Consider the following 23,571-nt stretch of genomic DNA (forward strand, 5'->3'; position numbering starts at 1 on the left):
AATAACCCTAATAGGACTACTTTCGAAAGAAAAAAAAAAAGGAAACGGCCCAGAGGGCTATACTATGAGAGCTATGACTGATAGTTGTCTATATATATATATATATATATATATATTGCCAGTGTTGCCTAAATTGACTGTTGGGCAGAATTCTTCACATGGTAATGAAACATGCTCCATCGTTTTCCTAGCTTTACTGCAGCAAGCGCACAAGCTTCTTCTTCGTTCTTATATCTCGCTTTGAAAACTAATGAGCTTCCCTTTGAGTTATCATAAGTTGTTTCTTTCCTGATTTCGTTTTTTCCTCTTAAGTAGTTACTCATGGCAGGTTTCTTTTCCATTTCCACCACCCATGAGATTATTTCAGCCTCTCTGACTTTCCGCTTGTCATTCTTTGTTGCTGTGTTGCTCACCCTACAGGCTGCATACTTGCTGGTAAGCTTCCTAGTTCTTTTCCTCCACTGTGAATCAATGTTTTTCCTGTACAGATACCTCAACACTCTCCCAGTCCATTCACCTTCTTTCATATTCCTCAGCCGTTCTTCATACTCAATTTTGCTGTGAGCTTCCCTCACTTCAAAACTAGTCCAGCTCTTATCATCCTGCACAGCTTCATTTGTAGTCGTTCCGTGAGTGCCCAATGCGAGGCGACCTACTGACCTTTGGTTGCCATTGGGTTGTGATTGTACCCCTGATACACCATACTACCATATTCCAACAACCACCAACAACCATATTTACAAAAGTAAGTCCTGGAACCATTACACCTTTCCACATACCTCGGAGCACCTCGTACCTATTGTATCCCCATAGCGCTCTGTGCTTTATTATGGCTGCGTTTCTCTTCCCCTTCACTGTTGTTGTTTTTTCCTGTGTTTCCATATATCTCTTGCCTTCATTTATCCATATACCATGATATTTATATTCTGTTACCCGATGTATTTCCTGGCCCTGTATCTCCACTGTCGGTTCACTGTTTTCATTGAATACCATAACACCTGATTTTCAAACGCTAAATTTCAAACCTAAATCGTTGCCTTCCTGTCCACAGATATTAGCCAGACGTTGCAAATCACTTTGCTTGTTAGCTAGCAACACAATGTCGTCCGCATAAAATAAACCTGGAAGCTGCTGCTCTACTACTGTACCAGTCTGTTTGTATGAGAGATTAAACCCGATATTACTTCCTTCTAGCGCCCTCTCCATCCTCACCATGTACATCATAAACAGCAGCGGGTATAAAGGGCACCCCTGCCTCAGTCTCTTGTTGATATGAACCTTCTCCTCGCTCCTCATCCCTTCCCATTCAACGCAAGCAGTATTTTCTAGGTAAATCTCTATCAAAAGCTGTAGACAATCGCGACATAAGCCTTCCCCTTCCATAATATTCCACAAAGTGTTGTGGTCTACGTTGTGATACGCTCATGTAATGTCTAAAAAGGCCACATTAACGGTCTGCTTTCTAATCTTGATATTTCAATACACAGAGTAAGAACAAACAAGTTATCATCCAAACGCTTACCTATTCTGAAGCCATTCTGAAGCTCTCCCAAAGTACCATTATTCTCTGCCCATGCTTCAAGCTTTAATTTGATTGCCAGCATTGCTAGCCTGTATATTACCGATGTAATGGTTAACGGTCTATACAAGTTAATTCTATCTTTGACCCCCTTAGCTTTATAAATTAAATTCATTCTACTTTGTCGCCAACTGTCTGGTATTTGTCTGTATTTTAAAGTTTTTTTCCACTGCTTTCACCAGAGCTTCCTTACTTTTTGGTCTTAGTTCATTAATCAGCCTAACGGGAACCTCGTCTAGCCCTGTCGCTGTGCACTTAGGAATTTTCTCTTCCGCTTTCTTCCAGTTGAAATTTGTCAGCACGAACTCCTTTTCCACTTGGGTCTCTTTCATGCTCTTTTTTTGTTCAAATACAACCTCGTCATTGCCTTGGAAAGATGCCGCTGTTAATTTTTGGATGTAATTTAATGCCGCTTCCCCTTCCAGTTTGTTTCCATCTTTTTCTAGGATATGTTGTTTTATTGTTGTTGACTTCCTGCCTAATAACTTTATGTGGTTCCAAAATATTCTAAGTGCGACCTTCTTTTTCTCACGTATTTCTGACAACCAACGTTCACTTTCACCTTTTATCTTTGCTTGCACCAGTATTTGAACCATAGACCTTTTCTCCCAGTATACCCATTTACTGGCTACTTCATCCTGCGGCAACTGCGCCTTATTTGCCTGTCTGTGCTCTCGGGATGCTTTCTGTCTTTCGGCGATTGCTTCTCGTATCTCCCTGTTCCACCTGCTTTTCGGTTTTATTCCTTTCCAACGAACATGTTGTTTCTCTTTCCGTATTTCTGACGTTGTTACACTTAGAAGCTCACCATATTCCCACTTTTTACTTGGCCATTTGCCAAGTTCTTCCTCGACTCTAGTGACTATATTTGTTATTTTTTCAGCGTTCGAATTTGAACTGTCCATTTTGCACTCCTTGCTCTCTTTCCAAACTACATATCCCATATTCAAAATAATGCATTTATGGTCGCTCCCTATGCTGCTATACTCTTCCTGTAGATAAAGTCACGGCGGAGGCGAGTGCCATCTGGAGGTGTTGCAAGAAAACGGTCGCGCCGCTCCATAGCCTTCGAAATTGGCGCGCAAATCTTGGAGGTCATGGCCGCCCTGTCAATGATAGAAATGCTGGAAAAGGAGTTTGTGTTTCAGTTTCCAAATAATAAAATTAAGTTTTCTCGTATACCCAAGTTACAACCCGACACTATCATGTCTGTAGATTGTGTTTAGAGTGTGCTTTACGATTTTTCTGACACGTGTTACTTTGAGGAATTCAGTTAGTTGGGTCACGCCTGTGCACCACTAGGATGGTCTGTGTGGTTGTGGTTCGGAATAATTTTTTGCCAAGCGACATCTGAAGCTGACATCAGCTCTTTTGCTACATGTGGCCGTTAACGATGTCGTGTTAAAATGCCGAAACATGCTGTTGCTTCACTTGAAATTAGTGCTTTTACAGTTAGCTTCGCCGCTGTACAGCGGTGTTATGCGGCGAAACATATCAATTGGGGAAAGGTGCTACTGTTATGGGACATAACACCTGTTCCTTAATTTACTCACGCACATGCTCCAAATCTGGTCGCAGTGCGAGCACCGAGACACCTAAGTAGTTTACTAACAGGCCTTCAGAGCTTTAGATAGACCTATCTGCTCTTTTGTTGGCTTTGAACGACCCCCTAGACTTTTGAAGCTTTTTTCATTTTACCGCTTTCCTTCTCGCTAGCTTCCCCCAAATACAGGTGGTTTTTATCCATTTCTTTGTGAATGGCACGTGCACATGTGTAAAATTAACAAACATGTACTAGGCCTCATTAACGGTCTTATACAGGCATGCATGGCAAGTGAAACGAGGGCTCAAATCGCCACAGCAATACCAGAAACAGCTCTGAATGGCTGCCACTATGCTTATTAGGTGTCTAGGTGGTTGTACTGTCACCAAACATGATGTGTGCATACTCTTACAATTCAGAAACACGTAATATGGCCTATGACAGTGGCCCCTTTCTATTCCTAATATTGTCCACATCTTTGTGATGTGGACAATATGACGTGAGGGAGGATATCGTCCCAGTTATTGTGGTCAATCATTTCTTGTGGTCTTGTGGTCTGCGATCGTTTTGTTCAGGCGTTCAGTCAGTTAAATTGTTTGGGGGTGGTAAGCCGTCGTTTTACGAGGTGCAGTGCCACTTATCCTCAAGACTTTCTGTAGCATCTCTATAGTGTAAGCCGTCCCATGATCAGTAATGACGATTGCTGGTGCTTCAAGATGGAGGACGATGTTGTGGACTAAAAATTGGGCGATGTCTGCTGCAGTAGCTTTTGGAAGTGCCGTTGTTTCACAGTACCGTGTTAGGTAATTGGTAGTTACCACAATCCACCGATTTCTGGACAAAGACGTGAGGAATGATCCTAGTAAGTCCATACCAACCTGATGAAATGGTGTCTTTGGTGTGGCTGTTGGTTGTAGCAGTCCTGCTGGTTGCACAGATGGATTCTTACATCATTGGCAGTTGCAACGTGTAAAAACATTCTGCTTCACAGTCTTTGCGAGACATGGCAGTTGTAAGAGCAGCGAATGTGTTCCAACTTGCACATGTAGCTTTGGTGTCTGAATGATGGTTTATCAGGACAGGCATGTAAAATATTGTCACAAAGCGAAGTTGGTGCAGCTAGCAGGTATGTAGCTTGCATATGGTCAAGCTTCTTCTCATAAAGGGCACCATCCCGGAAACAAAAGGAGGCTAGTGAGTGTGGGAAACTACGAGGAAGACTTGATGCGTGCCCTTCCAGGTAGTTGATGAGAGGGCTGAGCTCTAAGTCGTTGCATTCTTGTTGAGCCAAGTCAGTTGCTGATACGGCAGAAAGAAAAGCGTCGTCCCCTTCAAGGTCAGCGTGGGGACTTCCGACTGGTGCATGTGAGAGACAGCACCGGTGTGTTTGCGTCCTGACTTATGAATGATGGTGACGTCAAATTCTTGTAGTTGAAGGCTCCATCATGCCAGATGCCCTGAGGGATCTGTGAGGTTTGCGAGCCAGCAAAGAGAATGTTGGTCGGTGACTACTATGAATGGGCTGTCGTACAAGTATGGCTGAAACATTGATATGGCCCAGACAGTGGCTAAGTATTATTTTTTTGTTGTGGAGTAGTTTTTCTTGGCAGTGGATAATGTGCGGCTTGCGTATACAATCACATGCTCGGCACCATTTTGCCACTGAACCAAGACAGCTCCAAATCGGACGTTGCTGGCATGTGTGCAACTCTGTGTTGGCATTCTTATCGAAGTAACCGAGTACAGGTGGGGCCTGGAGAAGGTTTCGGAGGGTATTGAAGGCGTGGCGCTGATCCTGACCCCAAGCAAACCGGACGCCTTCGTTCATAAGTTGGTTGATGGGTTCAGTGATTTCAGAAAAAAATTTTGACAAAGTGGCGGTAGTAGGCTCAAAGCCTCAGAAGTTGGCTGAGGCTCGGAAATCGGCACAGCACTCGTTTTCTTAGGGTCGGGGAGGATGGCGGCATGGCTCGCAACATGACCAAGAAACTTGTTCTTCGTACCCAAAATGACATTTCTAGGGTTTTAAAGAAAGTCCAGCCATTCGAATTGCCTGAAGAACTGCCTGCAGCCGCTGGACGTGCTGTTCAAATGCGTCTGAAAAGACCACTATGTTGTCTAGGTAAACGAGACACAATTGCAATTTCAGCCCAGAAAGAATGGTGTCCATCCTTCTTTAAAAAGTAGCTGGCGCTGAGCATAATTCAAAAGAAAGGACCTTGAACTCGTAGAGGATGTAAGGAGTAATAAAATCTGTCTTCGCGACCACGGGCATCAACTGCAATTTGCCAATCGCCACTCTGTAGATCCACGGAAGAAAAGTATCGAGCATTACATATACAGTTGAACCTACTTATAACAATATTCAAGTGCCTCAGAAATTACATTGTTATAACCGATAATTGTTATAACCAAGTTGCATGAAAAAAACAAAAAACAAACAGGGGATCGCGTAGCTGTTCCGAGAAAACTATAATGGCGGGGAGGTCAGTTCTCCTTCTCACCACTTTCCTCCATCCAGCTTCTGATTGTGTCTGATTCCTGCGCGCTCCAATTGCATTTTGTTAACAAGCCGCAGCTGTTGGCGTTCAAGAATGGCACTGCTATAACAACTGCAGAAAAGGGTCACTGGCGGCAAGTGACATATGAGCTCCACTGAAGCACCGCTATGGTGGCCCCAAAAAGTGCCTTTTAAAAAATGTGGGAAGGTTGCCGCAGAAGCATCTCAGCTTGAGAAATCCAGAAGAAATGCTGGAACGAGATCGCCACAAGCATCTTGCCGCGTGCTTCCCACTGGCTTGCACGAGAAAACTGCATGTCCGTCAGTGTTGCTTGCTTTGTGTGAAGCTTGCCAACATCCTTCTCCAAGGCATCCGGGTGCTCCATGTAGTGAAGCAGGTCCCTCATGAAAACAAGCCCATGAGGGACGGAATCATCTACAAGACTTAGTGCAGGGACATTGAGGCAGCCTGCCCTACAGTGTCAGTGCTGCCATCGAGGCAGTCACTGTCGCTTTCTGATGCAAGCACATTCGCGACGATCAAGGAAGTACTCCATTTCCAAATCAGTAGCAGTGCACTTTCTTTTCCCCGACAACGTTGTGCATTGCCGATGATCAGCAGGCGGATCAGCCATATTCCGTTTCAGTGGCAAATCTCAACAAGGCTGAGAGACAATGTGGTCAGGAACGACTTCAATGCAGCGAACAAAGACAAGCACGAGTGACTTAATCCATTAGCAGAATTGGGCAGAATGAGGGCTATAGAATAAAGAACCAACTGAGAGGGCCAAGTGAGCAATCTGGGAGCAGCACCGGCAGCATTGTCAGCACAGTTAGCGCGGTACATTCGTGTTTTGGAGGGCGGCGCGGTGCAGAGCTATAGGCGCAGCCCATTTGTGTTTGAAGGGGTGGAAGGGTGACGGGAGAGATTTGCGCGAGGCTGGTGTGTATCTCTCGGGGAGAGAAGCGCGCAGCAGCAGTTGGGGTGGCGAACGACCATGGATTGGCTTGCATTTCACATTTACTTTTTTCTTTTCAAGTATTTCGTATTTCATTACCTTTTGGCACGGACACCCAGCAGCCAGAATTCATCGTTATGACCGATAAAGTGGCATGGTGACATTGTAGTAAGCGGGTTATTTCCCCATAGAAAACATACAGAAGTTGACGGTACAGCAGCTTTTCTTTGTTATAACCGATATACAGTCTAGCCCGGTTATAACGAAGTCGGCGGGAATCGGAAATCACTTCGCTATATCCGCTATTTCGTTATATGTGGACTATGAAAAAAAAATGCTAACATGGGCATACCGATTTATTGCCGCTGAAAGAAGTGGTCCAGCGTCCCCTGAACATGTTTCGCGCGTGCCGACCTCAGGATTGCGGTTTCCATACCATCCAACTTCGAACCAAAGATCTGGTCGAACTCCGGACTCCCGAGGTACATCCGTAGCGTGTCAACAGCTGCGATGGCCGCTGCGGAGGTGACCGGCGTAGGGGCACAACTAACATCGTCGCATTCGCTGTCGGAGGCGCTGTCCGCCAAGGTCTCTTCCATGACACGCCCGGCAACTTCTTCAGTCGTGAAGTCCTCGGTGGCAACAAGGTCTTTGTCAGAGAAAACGAAGTTCATGTGGCTTAGACCCGCAGGCACAAGGTTCAAGTCGCTAGCAGAATCCCAAAGCTGCATGCTGCATCGATGCTGCCATGCGATGCAGTGAAGCAACCTTTCGCTCCGCGGGAGAGCAGACGCCGCCAGGAAATGACGCCGTCAGCCCAATTTTGCTCTTATTTTCACGGAAAAAATGACCTCAGCGACGCAAAAATGTGTTGATTGACAGATTATTTTTCGGTTTGTATTAAATCTCTTCGTTATATCCGCTGACACGCTCTTATTTACTTCGTTAAAACCGGACCCAATATGTATTGAAAATGCAAAGATGGGAATGGGAAATTGTAATCCCTTCGTTATAACCGCTATTTCGCTATAAGTGGCTTCGTTATAACCGGGCTAGACTGTATTAAAACTGGTATTGTTATAAGTGGATTCGACTGTACGATTCAAGGAGTCGTCTATTTGGGGCAGAGGATAAATGTCTTTCTTCGTGATCTTGTAGCACCCACTGATGTTGTGATGCGGGGTGCTTTGGTTGACACTCGGAAGAGAGTAACATTGGGCGACGCACACTTGAGGCACAAGTTCGCACACACAGTGTCGTTCTGCAAGGCTGCCACCTTGGTCGCTGCAGCTGCTGCGCCACTTGCCACATTCGCACTTCTGTGGAAATAAATGTAGGGATGACGGCACAGCTCATTGGCCACCATCACGTCCTCCTACAGTGGTGACCCGAGAGAATGTGTCATGCACCGAGTGACACGCTGGCATGGCTAACTGGCTGGAGCCCCAGTTTGGCCCACCACTACCACCGTTCTGGTCAAGTGACGGCGGCACATGGTTCGTGCAGTTTGCGACGACTCTGTTTGAGATGCCCAAAGCGCTGCATTTCTGGAGCTGAACAACATGCCCAAAATGTGGCCTTTCTGGAGCTGAACTACATCTGGATCCAGGAGTTCAAGTACTAGGTACTCCTGAACGTCCTGCCACTGGATCTCCAACTCCACCTCAGCGCTCCATTGCCTGGCCTGTGCCCCTACGATGAGCTATGACAGGCTGTGCTGCACTTCTATAGTGCTCGGTACTGCCCTCTTCCTGAAGCTGACCACATGGTACCCGACAAAGCTCTGCCTGCACCCTCAATGCCAGCATGTCTCATCCTGTGCCCATAAGCCATCGTCATCAGGCTAGCCTTCTTCCCTCGACCTGCTGTGATCCCGTCTTGTTGACCGACAAATGCACTCCTGCATTTGTCGCCCGGCCTCATCTCCCCCGGCCTTATCGCTTTTATCGCTACCAACGGTGCCATGTGTCAGCGGTGATATCGCCGTCCTGATGCTGGCTCCCATGCCACACGCCATCAGGGCTGTCGCAGATGCCATCACTCCTGCCACTCGACCCCCGACCAACCCTCTACTTGCTCTGTCCATGCCGTCCGCTGAGCCGGTCTCCGAGCAGCACACGAGTTCTGCACCTTGCCGGCTATCACCACTGCAGACATGGGCCACAATCTTCTGGGACCCCCAAAATCTAATGGGCCATAGCTCCAGCGGTTTGTGCAGTCCTCAGTGCAGTTGGCACAGGTCATTCCACCTACCCAGCCCTTCTAGGTCTTCACCTCTGCAGCCTCCATGCTAGAGGCTGCAGCCTCCATCGCTGTGTGCCTCAGGCCCTTGTTCCACTCACGGCTTTTGCGATGTCGCAATGCCAGCTGTGCTGCATCCTGTGTCGAGCATCCTCACCAAACCACTGGACACTCCTGCAGACCTTGACCCTACTTTGCCCGGCCGGCCTGCGGCTTTCTCACGATGTACCCTGTCACCAGCGGCGCCCAATGACGTTCGCCTCCCGACAAGGTGTGCCACGTTGACATGCAATGCACGTGCCTTGGCCCGTCCAGCACTTCAGCTGAATTGCTCGTGCGTTCATCCTACGCGCCGTGCAATGGTACAGTCTGTGATGCGCTGCCGGCAATGCTCATGGGGGCACCGTCGACGCACCATTAGTCTCTTGGGCTTTGTCAATCCTATGTCTTCGGGACAAATGTGCTGCTCATCATCTCGTCCAGATGGAGCATTCGTCCCACCAGCATCTGATCATCGGGTCCCTCGCCCATTGCGTAACACTCAGTGTCGCCCGGCTGAGCTCTACAGCAGTGACTAGATGCCCTTCACGCTGACTACTTGTACTGACCATGGACCCTTCTGAAATCCAGTTTCACTTTCTTACTTTATCGCCGTTCCGTCTGGGCAGGGGGCCCTGTAGCACCCACTGATGCCACATGGGGCGCTTTGGTTGGCGCTTGGAAGGGAATAAATTTAGGTGGCACGTGCTCGAAGCGCAAGCTCTGCATGTGCAGTGTCGTTCTGAAAGCCTGCAACATTGGTCGCAGCAGCCGCTGCTCCACTCTCCATCTTCGCCCTTCTGTGGAAATGAATGTAGGGAACGATGGCACGGCTCATTGGCCACCATCACGCCCTCCTACAATCTTATTAAATTTTCTATAATAGATGCAAAAGAGCAAGCTGGCATCTTTCTTCTTTACTAACAGCTGGCGAAGCCTCGGGACTGGTCGATGGCTGGATGACATCATCTGTAACCATCTGCTGAAGTTGGCAACATATAGTGTCTTGTTCTGTTTGTATCATGAGAAGCTAACAAACACTGACACCTAGAACAACATAGGGGTAATTATTTGTGCTTAATAAAATGGAATGAAGAAACCATAAATTAATGGAAATTAAAGTGGATGAAAAAGCAACTTGCCGCAGGTGGGAACCGAACCCACAACCTTCGCATTTTGTGTGCGATGCTCTACCAATTGAGCTACCGTGGCGCTGTTTTCCCATCCACTTTCTTGGGCATTTATGTGCACTAGTAAACCCTGGGAGTGTTAGCGAGCGCCACCACTCACAGACCTTGGCGGCAGACGTGGAACGTCCTTGTTGCCGCAGGCGTCAAGGACGTTACACGTCCTTGACGTGGAACGTCCCAGTTGCCAGTTGAACGTCCCAGGTTTATTGACCAGTTGCCTTCACCCAAAACATTTTTGGGTGAAGGCAACTGGTCAATATAAACCCACATATGCTACCTGAAGGCATCAATGTTGCCGGATTCAAGACCCTCGTTATGTAATAAACGGGAAGAAAGGGGGTTAACCAAGGGGCCCGATTTTTATTAGTCATATCATGAGAAGCCAACAAACACTGACACCAAGAACAACACAGGGGAAATTAGTTGTGCTTAATGAAATGGAATGAAGAAACGAAAAAATATGGAAATTAAAGTGGATGAAAAAAGAACTTGCCGCATGTGGGAACCGAACCCACAACCTTTGCATTTCGCGTGCCATGCTCTACCAATTAAGCTACCGCGGCGCTGTTTCCCCATCCACTTTCTTGGAGGCGCTGAACAGGAATCTGCTGGCCCGTTAGACACGCTTCGATTTTGTGGGGACGCTCACCATAATGTGGGCACTGCGCGTCAGGGTGAAAGCCGTGAAAAGACCTAGCTGGCGGTACTGGCAGTCACGGTACACGTCACCCGCTTCGCCACAGTGGTAGCAGAGCAGACGAGTGCCATACATTTACCTTAGTAGCGCTTTGTCTTGAGCCAGGTGGTAGATACGTAGGTACGTTCGGGGTACCTTGAGCTGGGTAGCGGATGCGAAGGGGTGTCCGGAACAGAGTGGGCCTGGTCCACTGCCCGCATGATGTCTGTAGACGGTGGCACAGGAGCCTTCAAAGCTACCTCATATATTAGGGCGAGGATGTCAGGCTTTGGTGGTGTGAGTAGTTGCACCGCTTGTCTGATTTCACTCCAGATGACGTCCGCAGGTGCTGTCGCAGGTGGTTGGGGTTCCATTGGTCTCGCTGCTTGGAGTTGCCGCAGTTCATCATGCACAACACTATGTGTGAAGTCTATGAGGGCCTGCTTCTCGCTGTCGAACTTAATAGAGCATGGAGTAGCCGTAATGTCATGGTGTTAGCACTGTGACAACTGCTGCCAGAGAGTACGCTCCATCGTGGTTTTTTCACTTGTGAACTTGGCCACGGTTGTTGGTGTATTGCGTATGAGTCCGGCGAAAAGCTGTTCCTTGAATCCACGCATTAAATGTTGCACCTTCTTTTTCTTGGGCATTGCAGGGTCTGTGTGCCTGAAAAGGCGAAGCATGTCCTTGACAAACATCAATACTCTCTTCTTTGGCTGCTGGTTCCTAGAAGAGATGGCTTTTTCAGCTCTCTTCTTTCTTTTGGCGTTGTGGTATGCATCGCGAAGCTGTCGACTAAACTCTTGCCATGTTTCAAAGGAAGCTTCATTGTTCTCATACCACATCTTTGCTGAGTCTTCCAATTTGAAGTAAACTCTCCGCAGCTTGCGAACATCATCCCTCTCGTTGATGTTGGCAACCCGGTCGAAGTGGTCTAGCCAGTCTTCAACATCCTCAAAAGCGTCTCCATGGAACATTCTGGGTGTCTGTGGTGCATAAAAAACATGCCGGGGAGCAGACTGGGCATCGTAGGTTTGGCTTGCCCGGTTTACAGTGGTCGTTGACATTCTTATTTCCAGTATCGCTGACAAGGGACTGACTTCGGGTGATAGTCCTTGCAGGCAGCAGCTGTTTCTTGCTGTGGGAGCTGTGGCTGTCTGTAAGGTGCTAGAAGTGACAGCGGAAACTTGGGGCAAAGATGCATTTACCCAGCACCTCCACCAGTAATGTTACAGGCGATACAACAGAGACAGCTAGGAGTCAACATTTTTAGTGGAACCAGACGCCGAAAATATTCTCCTCTTCTTCCAACCTCCAAGCGTGTACTTGCCACTGCGGGTGGCTCATATGTCATGGCATGCGTAAGTATGCTTCACCGCAAGAAATTGCGTATGCTTCACCGCATAACATGGCTGTATTGCGGCGAAGCTGACCAGCCAAGTTCGAATTATTTGGTGAAGGTCGCTTCTGAGATCAAAATCACGGAATTTTGAGCCCATATAAATGTATGGGCATCAGCTGAGACCTAGATTAATCAATCAGTAGAATTAACTGGAGTAAAATTGATGGATGTCTACTGTGTACATGCACATGTGTGGATAAATGCACATATATGCACACACAGGTACATATAAACATCTGTATTCATACGCATGTACCAAAAGAGATGTCCTCATATTATAACGGTAAGTAACACACTTGACACAAGAAAGGTCGCTTGCATTAGATACACATGAAGAACAGCATATACAAGTACCACGGAATGAATACATTGAAATGAATTCTGCTACGAAGCCAAACAAAACAAAAAGGAAGACCCAGAGTGGACACATTCTGTCATTCTTTGCAAATAATGTTTTGTAAGTCTAGGAGTTTTGATAACTTGCATAGCTACAGTTGCACTTATGACTGAGCATATTTTATGTTTTTTTCTATACAGCCCTGGATGTCTTCCGTGCTTCCCGAAAGTTCCTTTTTACATTCCAACCCAAAGTCGACAAGGAGGTATGGCCTGAAAAAGATTTCCTTACTTTAAACCCTAAATTGTATTGTGAGCATGTTGAAATTGGTCTTTGTGACACTCATTCTTCCGTATGAGGCAGGTAATGGCAGCTTTGTGTTGAAAAGCTTTGTGTGCAGTTTTTTTTCTTTCTCACATGTTTTACTCAGTCTTGAGTGGATGATTTTCAATGCCTCCGAATACATATTGTATATGCATATTGCATATTTATATTGTATATGTATTAAAAATGTAATGGAGGCTTGCTGTAAGAGTGATTGTTCATATGTTCTTGGGGTATCTACTGCTCACTTGTAAGTGTTATTGTTGCTGCTGACTCATTGTCACAGTAAACTCTTCGAACTCTTTTGGTGGAATTGCTGATAAAAGATAGTAGTAGTTTGTTACTGTGAGCAGTTATTTTTTTTAAGTCAGACGTCATATAACAGACATTGTTCTGCCAGTATTGCATGTTGCTGTCTTCTGACACAAGGAAGTTCAAGTTTTGAAATTTGCCTTGTACATTCTAAACGAGGGTGTAAATGGCTTCTGCAAATTTTATTTGCACACATACGAATAATAAGCCATAAGCATTAAACTTCAAGAAAATGTTTTTTGTAAATGCAGATATTTATAGACAGAACAAAATGCACTGAAACATTTTAACTCAGAAGAACTGAGAAATTTTACGAGATCTGTTTTGCTGCACTATGTTTTCACCAATGCTGAGGTTGTAGAAAATTGGTTAAAGCTGGATTTTCAAGATGCAGAATCAGTCGGCACTTCGATGGCATGTTGGCAGGTTGTGCAGTCTCGTTGCTAGCACTATGGAATTGTGGAATGAATACATGCTCAAGTAGCACATAAAAAAGAAAAATTCCCCCCAATTAGCACAATTAAGGTTTTGGCAAACTGTACACCTTAAGCGGCAAAGGGTCACCTCTTCTTGCATTTTTTTCTATCTGGCCTTAGCCTTCTCCCACTCCTTCAAGTTCTGAAAGCCATTGCTAAAATTGCAGCCAAGACAGTAATGTGCCACTCAAGTGCGTTGTGTGTAGCATTGAATGAGCATACCACGACTAACAAGCGCATATTCTGTGCAAGCAACGTGCCCCAAGAAAGATATCTGTGGTGAACGTTGCAACTAGCTGTGCTCATTTGTGTGCCACTTCGCGAACTGCAAAATTAGCCTCACAGTAGAATAGGCCCAAAGTTGGGCCTATGCACACGGTAGGCTCAGATTTTGATCCTGCTGAGGGTAGTACAATTTTTAATATGTGATTGATAGTCGCCATGAAACCACACTTGCTTGCTGCGAAAAAATAAAACGTGGTGCATAACGTGGAATTCACAGCTATTTGCTGTGAAAGCGGTTTGAAGTCGCAGAATGAAAGAGATTGAGCACACGAGTTTTAAATCACAGTCAAGGAAAAGGCAGTGTTGGAGACAGAACTTGCAGCAGTCATGAGTTTCAAACACTGCATGCCACACCACCTCACATCTGTTGGTTGTCTGGCCTGAGACTTCTATTCAAGTGCTACTGTCCTGGCTTTCGCTAATCAGTAGCACGACATCTTTTTTAACTGTAAAGCCCACTCTTCTTTAATGCACATCACAAATCCTGATGCTATACAGTCAACTTTCAATAATTAGACCCTGGAAGGACTATTAAAGTTGATTGAATTACCTGGCGGGTCGAATTAAACAAGATCGGAAAAAAACACCAGAACACACCGCTGATTCAGTTGGCAGTATTTACCCAATTCTAGCATGCCCCTGAATCAAACACGCACCCACTTTCTATGTGTCCAAAGAAGAAAACTAGCCTAGAATTCACATTAAAGCCCCTAAACAAAGGAGAAATGTAACGTGCGCCCAATCTTTTAGCGAGAAAAGTGGGTAAGGGTTTAATATCTTTTCCACAATGGTGGCCTGTTTTTTGAAGTCGGCCTTGCCGCACTATTTTATAGTGTTGGCTGTGCCGCAGTACAGTAATGTTATGCGGCAAAGCATACAAACATCGCAAAGGCGATTTGGTTTCGCATTCCAATTGCACTGCAGAGGCAGTTTTCTGCCCAATTTTCTCCAGTGAAAAAAAAGAAAAAGAAGGCGTGCGTTAGAATTGGGTTAATTCCATAGTCAGACATTGTGAGCTTTGGTTATTGCTTTAAGATGACCCTAGGGCATGCCAAAAATAGGCATTTTTGACTGGAAGTGGTAATTTGTTCAAAGCATTCACTGTTCCCTAGCTTTGCAGAGACAGATGTAGCCGCTAAAGGCATTACTAATGGAGTCGCCTCACCATAGAAGTCAAGTGCGTGTGCGCTGACAGGTCAAGTGCAAATTATCTGGCGAAGACCAATTCCAGATCGAAATAACGAAAGTTGGGGCGCATAGAAATACATATTTACCGGCCGGGATCAAAATTAACTGAAATATCGAATTAACCAGAGTCCAATGAACGTAAGTCCACTGTACTGATTTTCTCTTCATTTCTTTTATGCAGAGGTTCGAAAGGTTATGCCGGTACATCATTGCCAGCATGGATGCAGACACATTACAGGTGAGTTTCTAGTGCACCAGTAGAATGGATCTGTGGAGCTGTGGAAGCAATGCAAGAAGTTTGTCAATCAAAAATGTATAACTCCACACATTTCGTCCTCAAGTTTCGTAGCCGTACATATTCACACAAGCCTGCATGTGAAGTTGCTAAGACAAGTGGCAAATGCGCCCCCCCCCCCCCCTCCCTGCCCAAAAAGCTATATGATTTAAGAAAACGTTGTAGCAGCTGTATAAAAATTTTTTTATTTAACATTTAAGCATTTTTTTTATTTATTACTGAGCATAAATAAAGGACACTTGCACATATCGCTGGTAAAAAAAACGCTGAACTATATTTTATTGCGAACGCAGCTTCGACAAGAAATCTTGCTAGCCTCCACAGCATTGCACGCTATGTATGAAACAGAGTATAAGCCTGTGCGAAGTACTTGTTCAAGAGGCATTAGTAACGTGGACATGTCAGGCCTGCAATCATAATCAGTACGGCGACCACAGCATTTCGGGAGCAGCTGCATACTTGGATTAAGTCAGCTGTGCTTTGTGTGGGACCAGGACTTTGTGGGGCCGAAAGTTGCTTGATAACAAAGAAACCTGAAGGGAAGTGAAAGGACCTTGCAGTGAGTTGGGGAATAGAAAGCAACAGCTGTTACGTCAAGGGGCTAGAAAGGCGGCATTTTTGGATCGATAAAATGCAGGTGGATGATATTCCAGGCAGAGTAAGTGAAGACGTCGAGTTGGGCAGGTTGTGTAAAACACAGAGCAGATAACTGAGGGTCTATTGGGACGGAGTTGAGTATAAGATCAAATGGAGGGAAACAACAAGGAAAACAACAGGCATTTGATTGGCTTATTTGATGTGAGGCAGTGGTACCAATAGGTGGTGTTCAAAACATGGAGGCCATCATATTCTTCTGGCACCTGCAGGTGCTGTAGCAAGAGATTGGCCTACGTTACTCTAAGGGTTTGGTCTGAACTCCACCTGTTTAACCCTTTCGCTGTCGGACCTTTCTGGCCGTGCCGCACCCCCAGTGTCGGCTTGGTTTCAGGGAGCGAGCATAACAGGGAATGAACATAGCAATTTATTTTTGATTATGATTGGTATACAAATAACATAGTCAATGCAATATGCACATTTTAATGTTCTGCAGCTGTTATTAGTAAACATCATCATCATCATCAGCCTGACTATAACATCCGTTCAACATCCGAATCTGACGATGCGGAACTCATCTCTTCGTCGCGTTAGACGCTGTCCGAGTCCAAATCCGAGCTGGGCTCGCATTCTGAATCGTAAGAGCCACCGCTCCAATGAACAGACGAAGGTCTCGAGCTGCTCAGCTATCCGAAAGTAACCGCGCGCAGGGAGGATGCGCTTTCAGTCGCCCGCGCAACGGAGATAAATGGGACGTTGCGTGATCAAGAAGAGGGAGATGGAAAAAGGCTAAAACAAAGTTTGAAGGGCTTTACGTTTACTGCTGCAAGTCGGAAGCGAGGGTGCGGCGAGAGAGCGAAAGCAGCAATCGAGTCACTCTTTTCGGAGAGGCAACGGCGGCGCGTGCGCCTGAACTTGACGCGCCGTAGCAGACACACCAACAGAAGAAAATAAAAACCTTCAAACCGGCGGAGATGGCAGAACAACCCTTGAACCCATAACCACACGCGCGCGACGCATGATCCAGCGAACGCGGAGCCACCGCGCCACTCGGCAAAAAGAGAGGGGGGCGTGGCAGTCGCACCGTACTCTTCAATACGTGTACTAACACAGGCCGGGGCGAAAATACGAACTTGTAGGAAGAGTCAACAGATGGCGTGGCCAAGTCCGGGAGCGCCAGCTTTGCGCTCAGGCGCGAAATTTTGAACGCGCGATAGAGAACGTACCGGTACGTCAGTGACACTGTGGGGGGGAAGCGCGATGACGTACCGGTACGTCAGTGACAGCGAAAGGGTTAAGAGCCTTGGGAGTCCTTTTTCCTGCAGTGGTTTTAAAAAGGGCTGATTGTGGTGATGATCTTAAGCTCTCATGCTTTACAACTGCAGTTAATGTTGATGTTGATGCTGGCGGTCATGTGTAGAAAAAAAGCAATGTTGTATAACAGCCCAGAGCTAGGAAACGTGACTCTAAATGAACCCTGGTCATGTCGCGAACAGAAATAAACTATTTTCCATCGTATTTGTCAGCTTGGGTGTCTGGTTATTTGCATTTCACTTTCGTACTTTGCCCGCCCGTGTTCCTGTAGACACTGCTTAAAGGACACCACTTGACAAGAGACATCACAGGGACAGGGAGGCACTTTTTTTCGTGTTGCTTGCAACTGCGAGTGAGGCATAGACAATTGCGTGGCTATACTGCAGTATGCTTGGCAGCCATGCCTGTTGCAAGTGGGAGCTGCTTTGTCACTGCAATTGAAATAGCTGGCATAGTAGTTTCTTTGGGAGAGCTGCTGGGTAGTATTCACATTTTGTGGATGAAGGCGAGCACTCGCTGTATCTTTGCCTCTTTTCTTTCTCTCTCTTTGTTCCTCTCGTCTCCTTACTTTTTATTCTTATATTTTTTATAGGAGAGCTATGTGGCGGTAGCTTTGAACAAGGAGGATACAGTGCTGTGGATTCAGCAACTCAAGGGCATCCTAGGCAACTGTTGTGGCTACCTCAAGGAGGTCCGGGTGAGTGTATCAGTCTATGATCAGTGTTTTTGGACTAAGTTTAGTACTGTAGTTAGACATACAAATTTAGTGACACTTTGAGAGAGTGCATTTTGTCATAGCGAGTTTCATTTGGTGGCGCGCTGCTTGACGGGAAAGTGTCATTTGGAATTGATTGCAGCATCAATCAGTAAGTCAGCCAGCACATTATATGTTCTGTGCGCATCACGAATGCATGGCCAGACTTTTCCTTCAAGAGGGAAGCGAGCCTTCGTTACTTTTATTGCTTTCTCTTTCACTGACCCCCCGCGGACTCTGAGCTGTGCGTGAAAGAAAGGACCCGCTCCCTCCATTCGGTTCCTGGAAGTGACCCAGGGACTTTCCCGGGCCTGGGGGCGGCGACGGGGATGGAAACCGCGGTTGGAAAAGCGCGGGACGGGCAGACTCGCCCCACCGGCCCTAGAGACCGGACCACTTTTTTACGGGCTAAAACTGAACGTTTTGTGTATTTTTAACTTGCTTTTTTGACCTTCTCAGTGTAATTAAAGTTTGTTTTAAATGTTCAACTGCGTTCGACCCGTTATCTAGCTGGACAGCGGATGCTTTGATCCCGTCAAGTGCGATCCGCGAGGCCAGCATATTATATATACTTGTTTTTTTAACCAATATTTGCAATATAATATTAGCACGTTCAGTTGTCACGACCGAATACCAGAGAACATTGAATTCAACGAACAAGCAATGTGCTGCGCATTTGGAACTCGTACGGGGCATAGTGTCAACACCTAAAAAATCACGCGTTTGTTGTTGATAGAGGAAGAATGGCTTTTTCATAAGCAGGGATACGCAGAACATCTTTAATTGGAAAATAAATCTGTTTTCATAATTAGTGCCGACCGCTGACTGAGTATTATATTACAGTAAAAGTTGGTTAATTTAGATTTCACGGGACCAAAAAAAATATGTGTCTGAATTAACTGAATGTCGAATTATCGAGGGTATCAAGAAAATGATAAGCAAATGCTTACTACATCAACATGATTTTATTTACTGAATGAATCAGCCAATCCTGTTTCTGTTTTGCACAAAAGCAGTGCAGGAGCTGCAATTCTCATCATCTCATGATTGATTAGTGCTCGCAGCGGCGAAGGCCTCGCGACTTCCTTCACAGCGCGACCATGGCACGTGTCTTCATCTTAGGCACACTTTTCACTACTGCCCACACATCCTGATTATTTTTTTTTACAGTGTTGCCAGGTCACCACCCATCGCAATGTAGGTGGTGCTGTTCATCCTCAACAGCTTTGAACTGAGTAAAAACGAAACTAGTGTTTGCCACAACCGCTGCGCACGAAACCGCGGCTGCTGTCGACGCGATCATGGGTGGTGACCTTGGGGTTCTGAAGGCACGTGGCTGACGCACGCACTGAGTCAAAACGAAAGTAGCGCTTGCTCCAACCATGGACGAAATGGCGGTCTCTATCGACATGGTCATAGATGGCGACTACGCTGTTACAAAGGCATGTGGCCGACACACATACTGAGTGAAAACAAAACTACTGTTAGTAGCAACCACTGCAGATGAAACTGCAGCTGTTAGTGATGCAATCGTGGATGGCAACTGTGCAATCATGAATGCATGCGGCGAATGCGGTGATGTACATGGCAGTAAACACAAGATTAAAGGCTTCAAAAGCACAAATAGGCACAAAGTGTTCTGGCGTTGCTGTCATTCACATACAATTTCTACTGATGACCATGGTGAAGCGTGCTCCACCACTTTGTTTCGGTGGACGCCATTTCTGCTCTTTTGCGTCACACATTTGTTGCGCTCCACACTTGCCAAGCTCCGAGAGTTGTCTGAATTAACCGATGTATGGACAAATACGTCCAAATTACCGAGAGTTTCATTGCACTAAATAATGCATAGGCCTGCCAGGACAAAAAGACGAGTTCGAATGATCTGATTTTCCAAATTAACGAGGGTCCGATTAAGGAGGTTTTAGTGTACTTATAATTTGAAGCATGGTCATCAGTGAATATAGTCACCAACAATGAAGTGCACTCACTCAAAGTGAGGCTAAATTTGCCTGCCTGACAGGCTCGTAATATATTCGTTGTTGATTCATCTGAGAAGAAGCGGGTTTATGATGCCATTATAGTTTCACTGCGATTGTGTACATTTGCATTTACGGTGGTTTTTTCCCATTTTGTATAAATAATGTGAGACTATCAATTTATGTGATAAACACTCCACAGTGTGTTACTTGTATCTTTGTTGGTTTTTACTGTCAAATGTCAAAGGCCCTGTGGAAAGCTGTAAAATTACTTAGTATTGTACCATTATACATCGCATATTCATTTGTTCTTAGCTCAATCCTTTTGGTTGCAGATTTTAGTGCAGTGATCTTGTTTCAGAGCAACTAATACTTTAATGTGTATCTGCCGTTAATGACTAAGTGGAACTTATTAGGTGCATGTTGTGTGGTGCTTTTTCTTTCTTTTCTTTTGTAATCCTGAAATTTAGCATCGAGTTGCTGCTGAAAGATATGTAAGGAGTTGTATGTTGTTGCTTATTGCCTACCTTTAGTTTCACTACTGTAGTTCCGAGAGCATGTGGTTGTGAAGCATGTTTCCAAAATGTGTGGTTTCGTTTAGGCTGTATTATTATGTATGTCACTTGAAGCCCTCTTTAAAGAGTGCATCTATACATTGCGCATCCCAGAGATGGCCATCTGTGAAGAAAGCAGACGATAGGACGCACAGGGGTATGCGTTTTGCTAGAGTGGTGTAATCCCTTTCCACTTCTTTCCTGAGAATGTCTTATATTAGCTCCACCACCTCGACTGGGAGAGCACTGTGGCCACGGCTTGTGCATTGCAGGCCATACTAATTTCGACAGGATGCATCAATACCGCATAGACTTGTGTAAAGGCAGCACCTGTGTAAGGGCCGCACTTCCAACTTGGCAGCCCAAAATTTGGAGAAAGGAATTCTACTGAAGAAGCAATTGCGTTTGGTGCCCCAATGCCGCACATGCGCTTCAGCGAATTTTCACGTGCTGCGCAATTCTGTGTGCCCCTACCAGATGGCGACAGCTGCGCGTCGACCTCTGATGCAATGGTACATTTGGAGATCCGGGGCGAGCTGTAGTCGCCAGCTGCGGCTGCACCATTCTGACTAAAAGTTTGGTTCCGAGTAAGGGCCGTACCTCATTAGAATTGTGGGGAAAAAAAAGTGCTGCCCTTACATGAGCCTATATGGCATACAGGAGGAAGGCCCAGAGCACATGGCTGAATAAAGACCTCCTATCAGAGAAGCATACAATACAGAAAATATGTAGTGCAGCAGAAGCAGCAGTGTAATTGTACGGGTTACAGCATAACAGAATTAGGAAAAGAAGGGGAAAAAAAAAGGGAAGAAAACATAATGCACAAGGAAGCAGTGTACCAAGTATTATAGTTGCCACATGAGAGCGTGCACCTAGGCACAAATTGGCAGCACATCCATTATTCAGAGATAGCTAGTGACATTAATGCGATTAGCAATGTATATTATGGTAGGTGTGTAATTGGGAATATGTTGTGATGATGATTATTATGACGAGTAGCACGTACTCAGTCACCCAAGTTGGCATCGAAGAAGTTCATTAAAGTGCAACATAGACCCAGCGACCTAAATTGGCATGAAAGGAAAACGGTTAGATCTAGACACAGATAGATACTGGAAAGTTCGTGAAATATCCTAAGGATGCTAACCGCACTAAAAATCTAATTAATGTTATTGTATGTTTTTCATTAACCATCAAATGCAAAATGATATGCAACATTGCAGCCGGAGTGCCCCCAGGATGCCAAATCGCTGATGCTGCACCTGCACGTGCTCGTCACCTTCACAAGCACGTCATCGTGGAAGGTGCTCAAGGACAAGACATGTGAGTGAGCTTGGACATCCCGCAAGGGGACTGTTTGCTGGGTTTCTGCGGACATGCTTTCATAGAGGGGCACTGAAACGATTTTCAAACACGAAAACATTCCCGATCTGCGGACAATGCTGCTGCCATTGTGCTAGCCAAATTTGATTCCAGTCCACGTTGCTGGTTACCTAAAATCTTGCATAATAGATTGCTTGCTCTCTCCTGCCACTTTTCGAATCTCAGCTTCTTTTTTTTTTTCTGTAGACAACAGTGGCAATAATGTTGCACGAAGCGTGATGACTCATAAGCACCATTTGTTGGTCGTTGTGCACACATGTTGCTGCTAATTATTACTTAACGAAAAAAAAAATTTAGAAGAACATACTAGTGATAGGCAACACAATGTAAGTTCCTAGTGTGAGAGGTCGGTGTTTATAGCTGTCCCTTAGGACATTTCTCATTTTGTTTATTTCTGTGGGTGTATAGATTGCATTCTCTCAGGTTTAACGGGAGGTCAGTGCCGCTCTAATTTAGGACTCGCAGCCTTGAGAAACAGTCAGATACGCTGCCCATTTCATGAATGGTCTTGGCTCTAGCCATACCTTGTTTGGAGTGTGCAAGTATGCTATGGTGTAGAGGCAGCGCAGTAAAACATTCGGTTTGCCAGCTTTTGCCCTGCCCAGGCATTTACTACCTTTGCATACCCGAGACTCGCACCCCCAACACTTACTCAGGCTTGGCAAGTGCATGCATGCGCTGGGGCTCGGTGGGTGGGGATCATGTGGATGCAGACTATAGGTGGCTCCGAGTACTAGCGGAATCGATCTGGGAGGGAGTTTGTTGACCTAAGCTTCCAAAATTGTGAATTGTTTGGGTGTGTTAGTTAGGCATAATGAGGAATTATAGTGCAGATCTACACAGAAAAAACAAACAAACTAGAGATGAGTTTTTCACTGTGGGATTACCCTGTCTGTGCACCTTTCAGATAGGAAACTTTCCTAGGAAAGTGAATTGCACATGTCAAATGGCAATAAGTTGCAGGATAAACTTGGGTCATAGAGTACCAGTGCCTGTCTCGGTTATCTCATTATCCATCAGTCATCTCATCATCTGTACGTCTGCCTTTTTCTGTGTTACAATTTGTTACTATGCTTCTAGTATGGCTTGCTTCTGTGTTGCTTGCCAACATCATTGGCACGAGACAATGCGCCAACCCCGCTGTTGCTTCCTCGCGACGTTGTGCAGGCGAGCCCCTGCGGCCGGTGCTGAGCCAGCTGTGCGCCAGCGTGGGCTCCCACCTGGTGGGCAAGGGCAGCCTGTATGGAGCCCTGCAGGCCCTGCTGCTCAGAGGCCTGGCCAGGGCCAAGCCGAGCCTCAAGAGGGCACCACTTGTGGCGACCATCAACTTGGCACTTAGGTTAGGGGGGCCTCAGAGGAAGGGAGAGTTGCGGCCCTTTAGCATGTTGGCTCTTTCAGACTCGTGCACTGTTTTCGTATCACTAAATAAGGGTAAGGGTGAAGTACTGTGAGTGAAGCTGTTGACTTAAGTGAGCGCCATACCATAAAATTCCGACAAAGTGCCCCCCCCCATTTTGATGAAAGGTAATCCAAGAAAGTTTGTGGACGCAGGGAGCTATCGGCCCCGGATCGAGTGGCCAGTGAGCTGTGCCTATACCATCTTCCAGCGATCGCAGGCTCGCCTGGCTTGTTCGTTTGTTTTCGTCG

At 46.0% G+C, this 23,571-nt stretch overlaps 1 protein-coding gene and 1 non-coding gene across 2 annotated transcripts in view; one reads left to right on the forward strand and one right to left on the reverse strand.

Moving 5' to 3' along the window:
* The window catches only part of LOC126524535 (ubiquitin-protein ligase E3B), a 112,841-nt gene that overhangs the window by 19,951 nt on the left and 69,319 nt on the right, over positions 1-23,571 (forward strand). The window contains exons 4-8 of the mRNA XM_050172833.3: positions 12,667-12,731; positions 15,233-15,289; positions 17,847-17,951; positions 21,765-21,864; positions 23,092-23,263. Coding sequence (XP_050028790.2) covers positions 12,667-12,731; positions 15,233-15,289; positions 17,847-17,951; positions 21,765-21,864; positions 23,092-23,263 — 499 coding nt within the window. The remainder of the gene's footprint in view (positions 1-12,666; positions 12,732-15,232; positions 15,290-17,846; positions 17,952-21,764; positions 21,865-23,091; positions 23,264-23,571) is intronic.
* Positions 10,001-10,073, reverse strand: TRNAL-CAA (transfer RNA leucine (anticodon CAA)). The gene has a single exon. It is a non-coding gene; the product is annotated as a tRNA-Leu (tRNA).

Source organism: Dermacentor andersoni, chromosome 3, assembly GCF_023375885.2.
Source record: "Dermacentor andersoni chromosome 3, qqDerAnde1_hic_scaffold, whole genome shotgun sequence".
In the NCBI taxonomy this organism is placed as follows: domain Eukaryota; kingdom Metazoa; phylum Arthropoda; class Arachnida; order Ixodida; family Ixodidae; genus Dermacentor; species Dermacentor andersoni.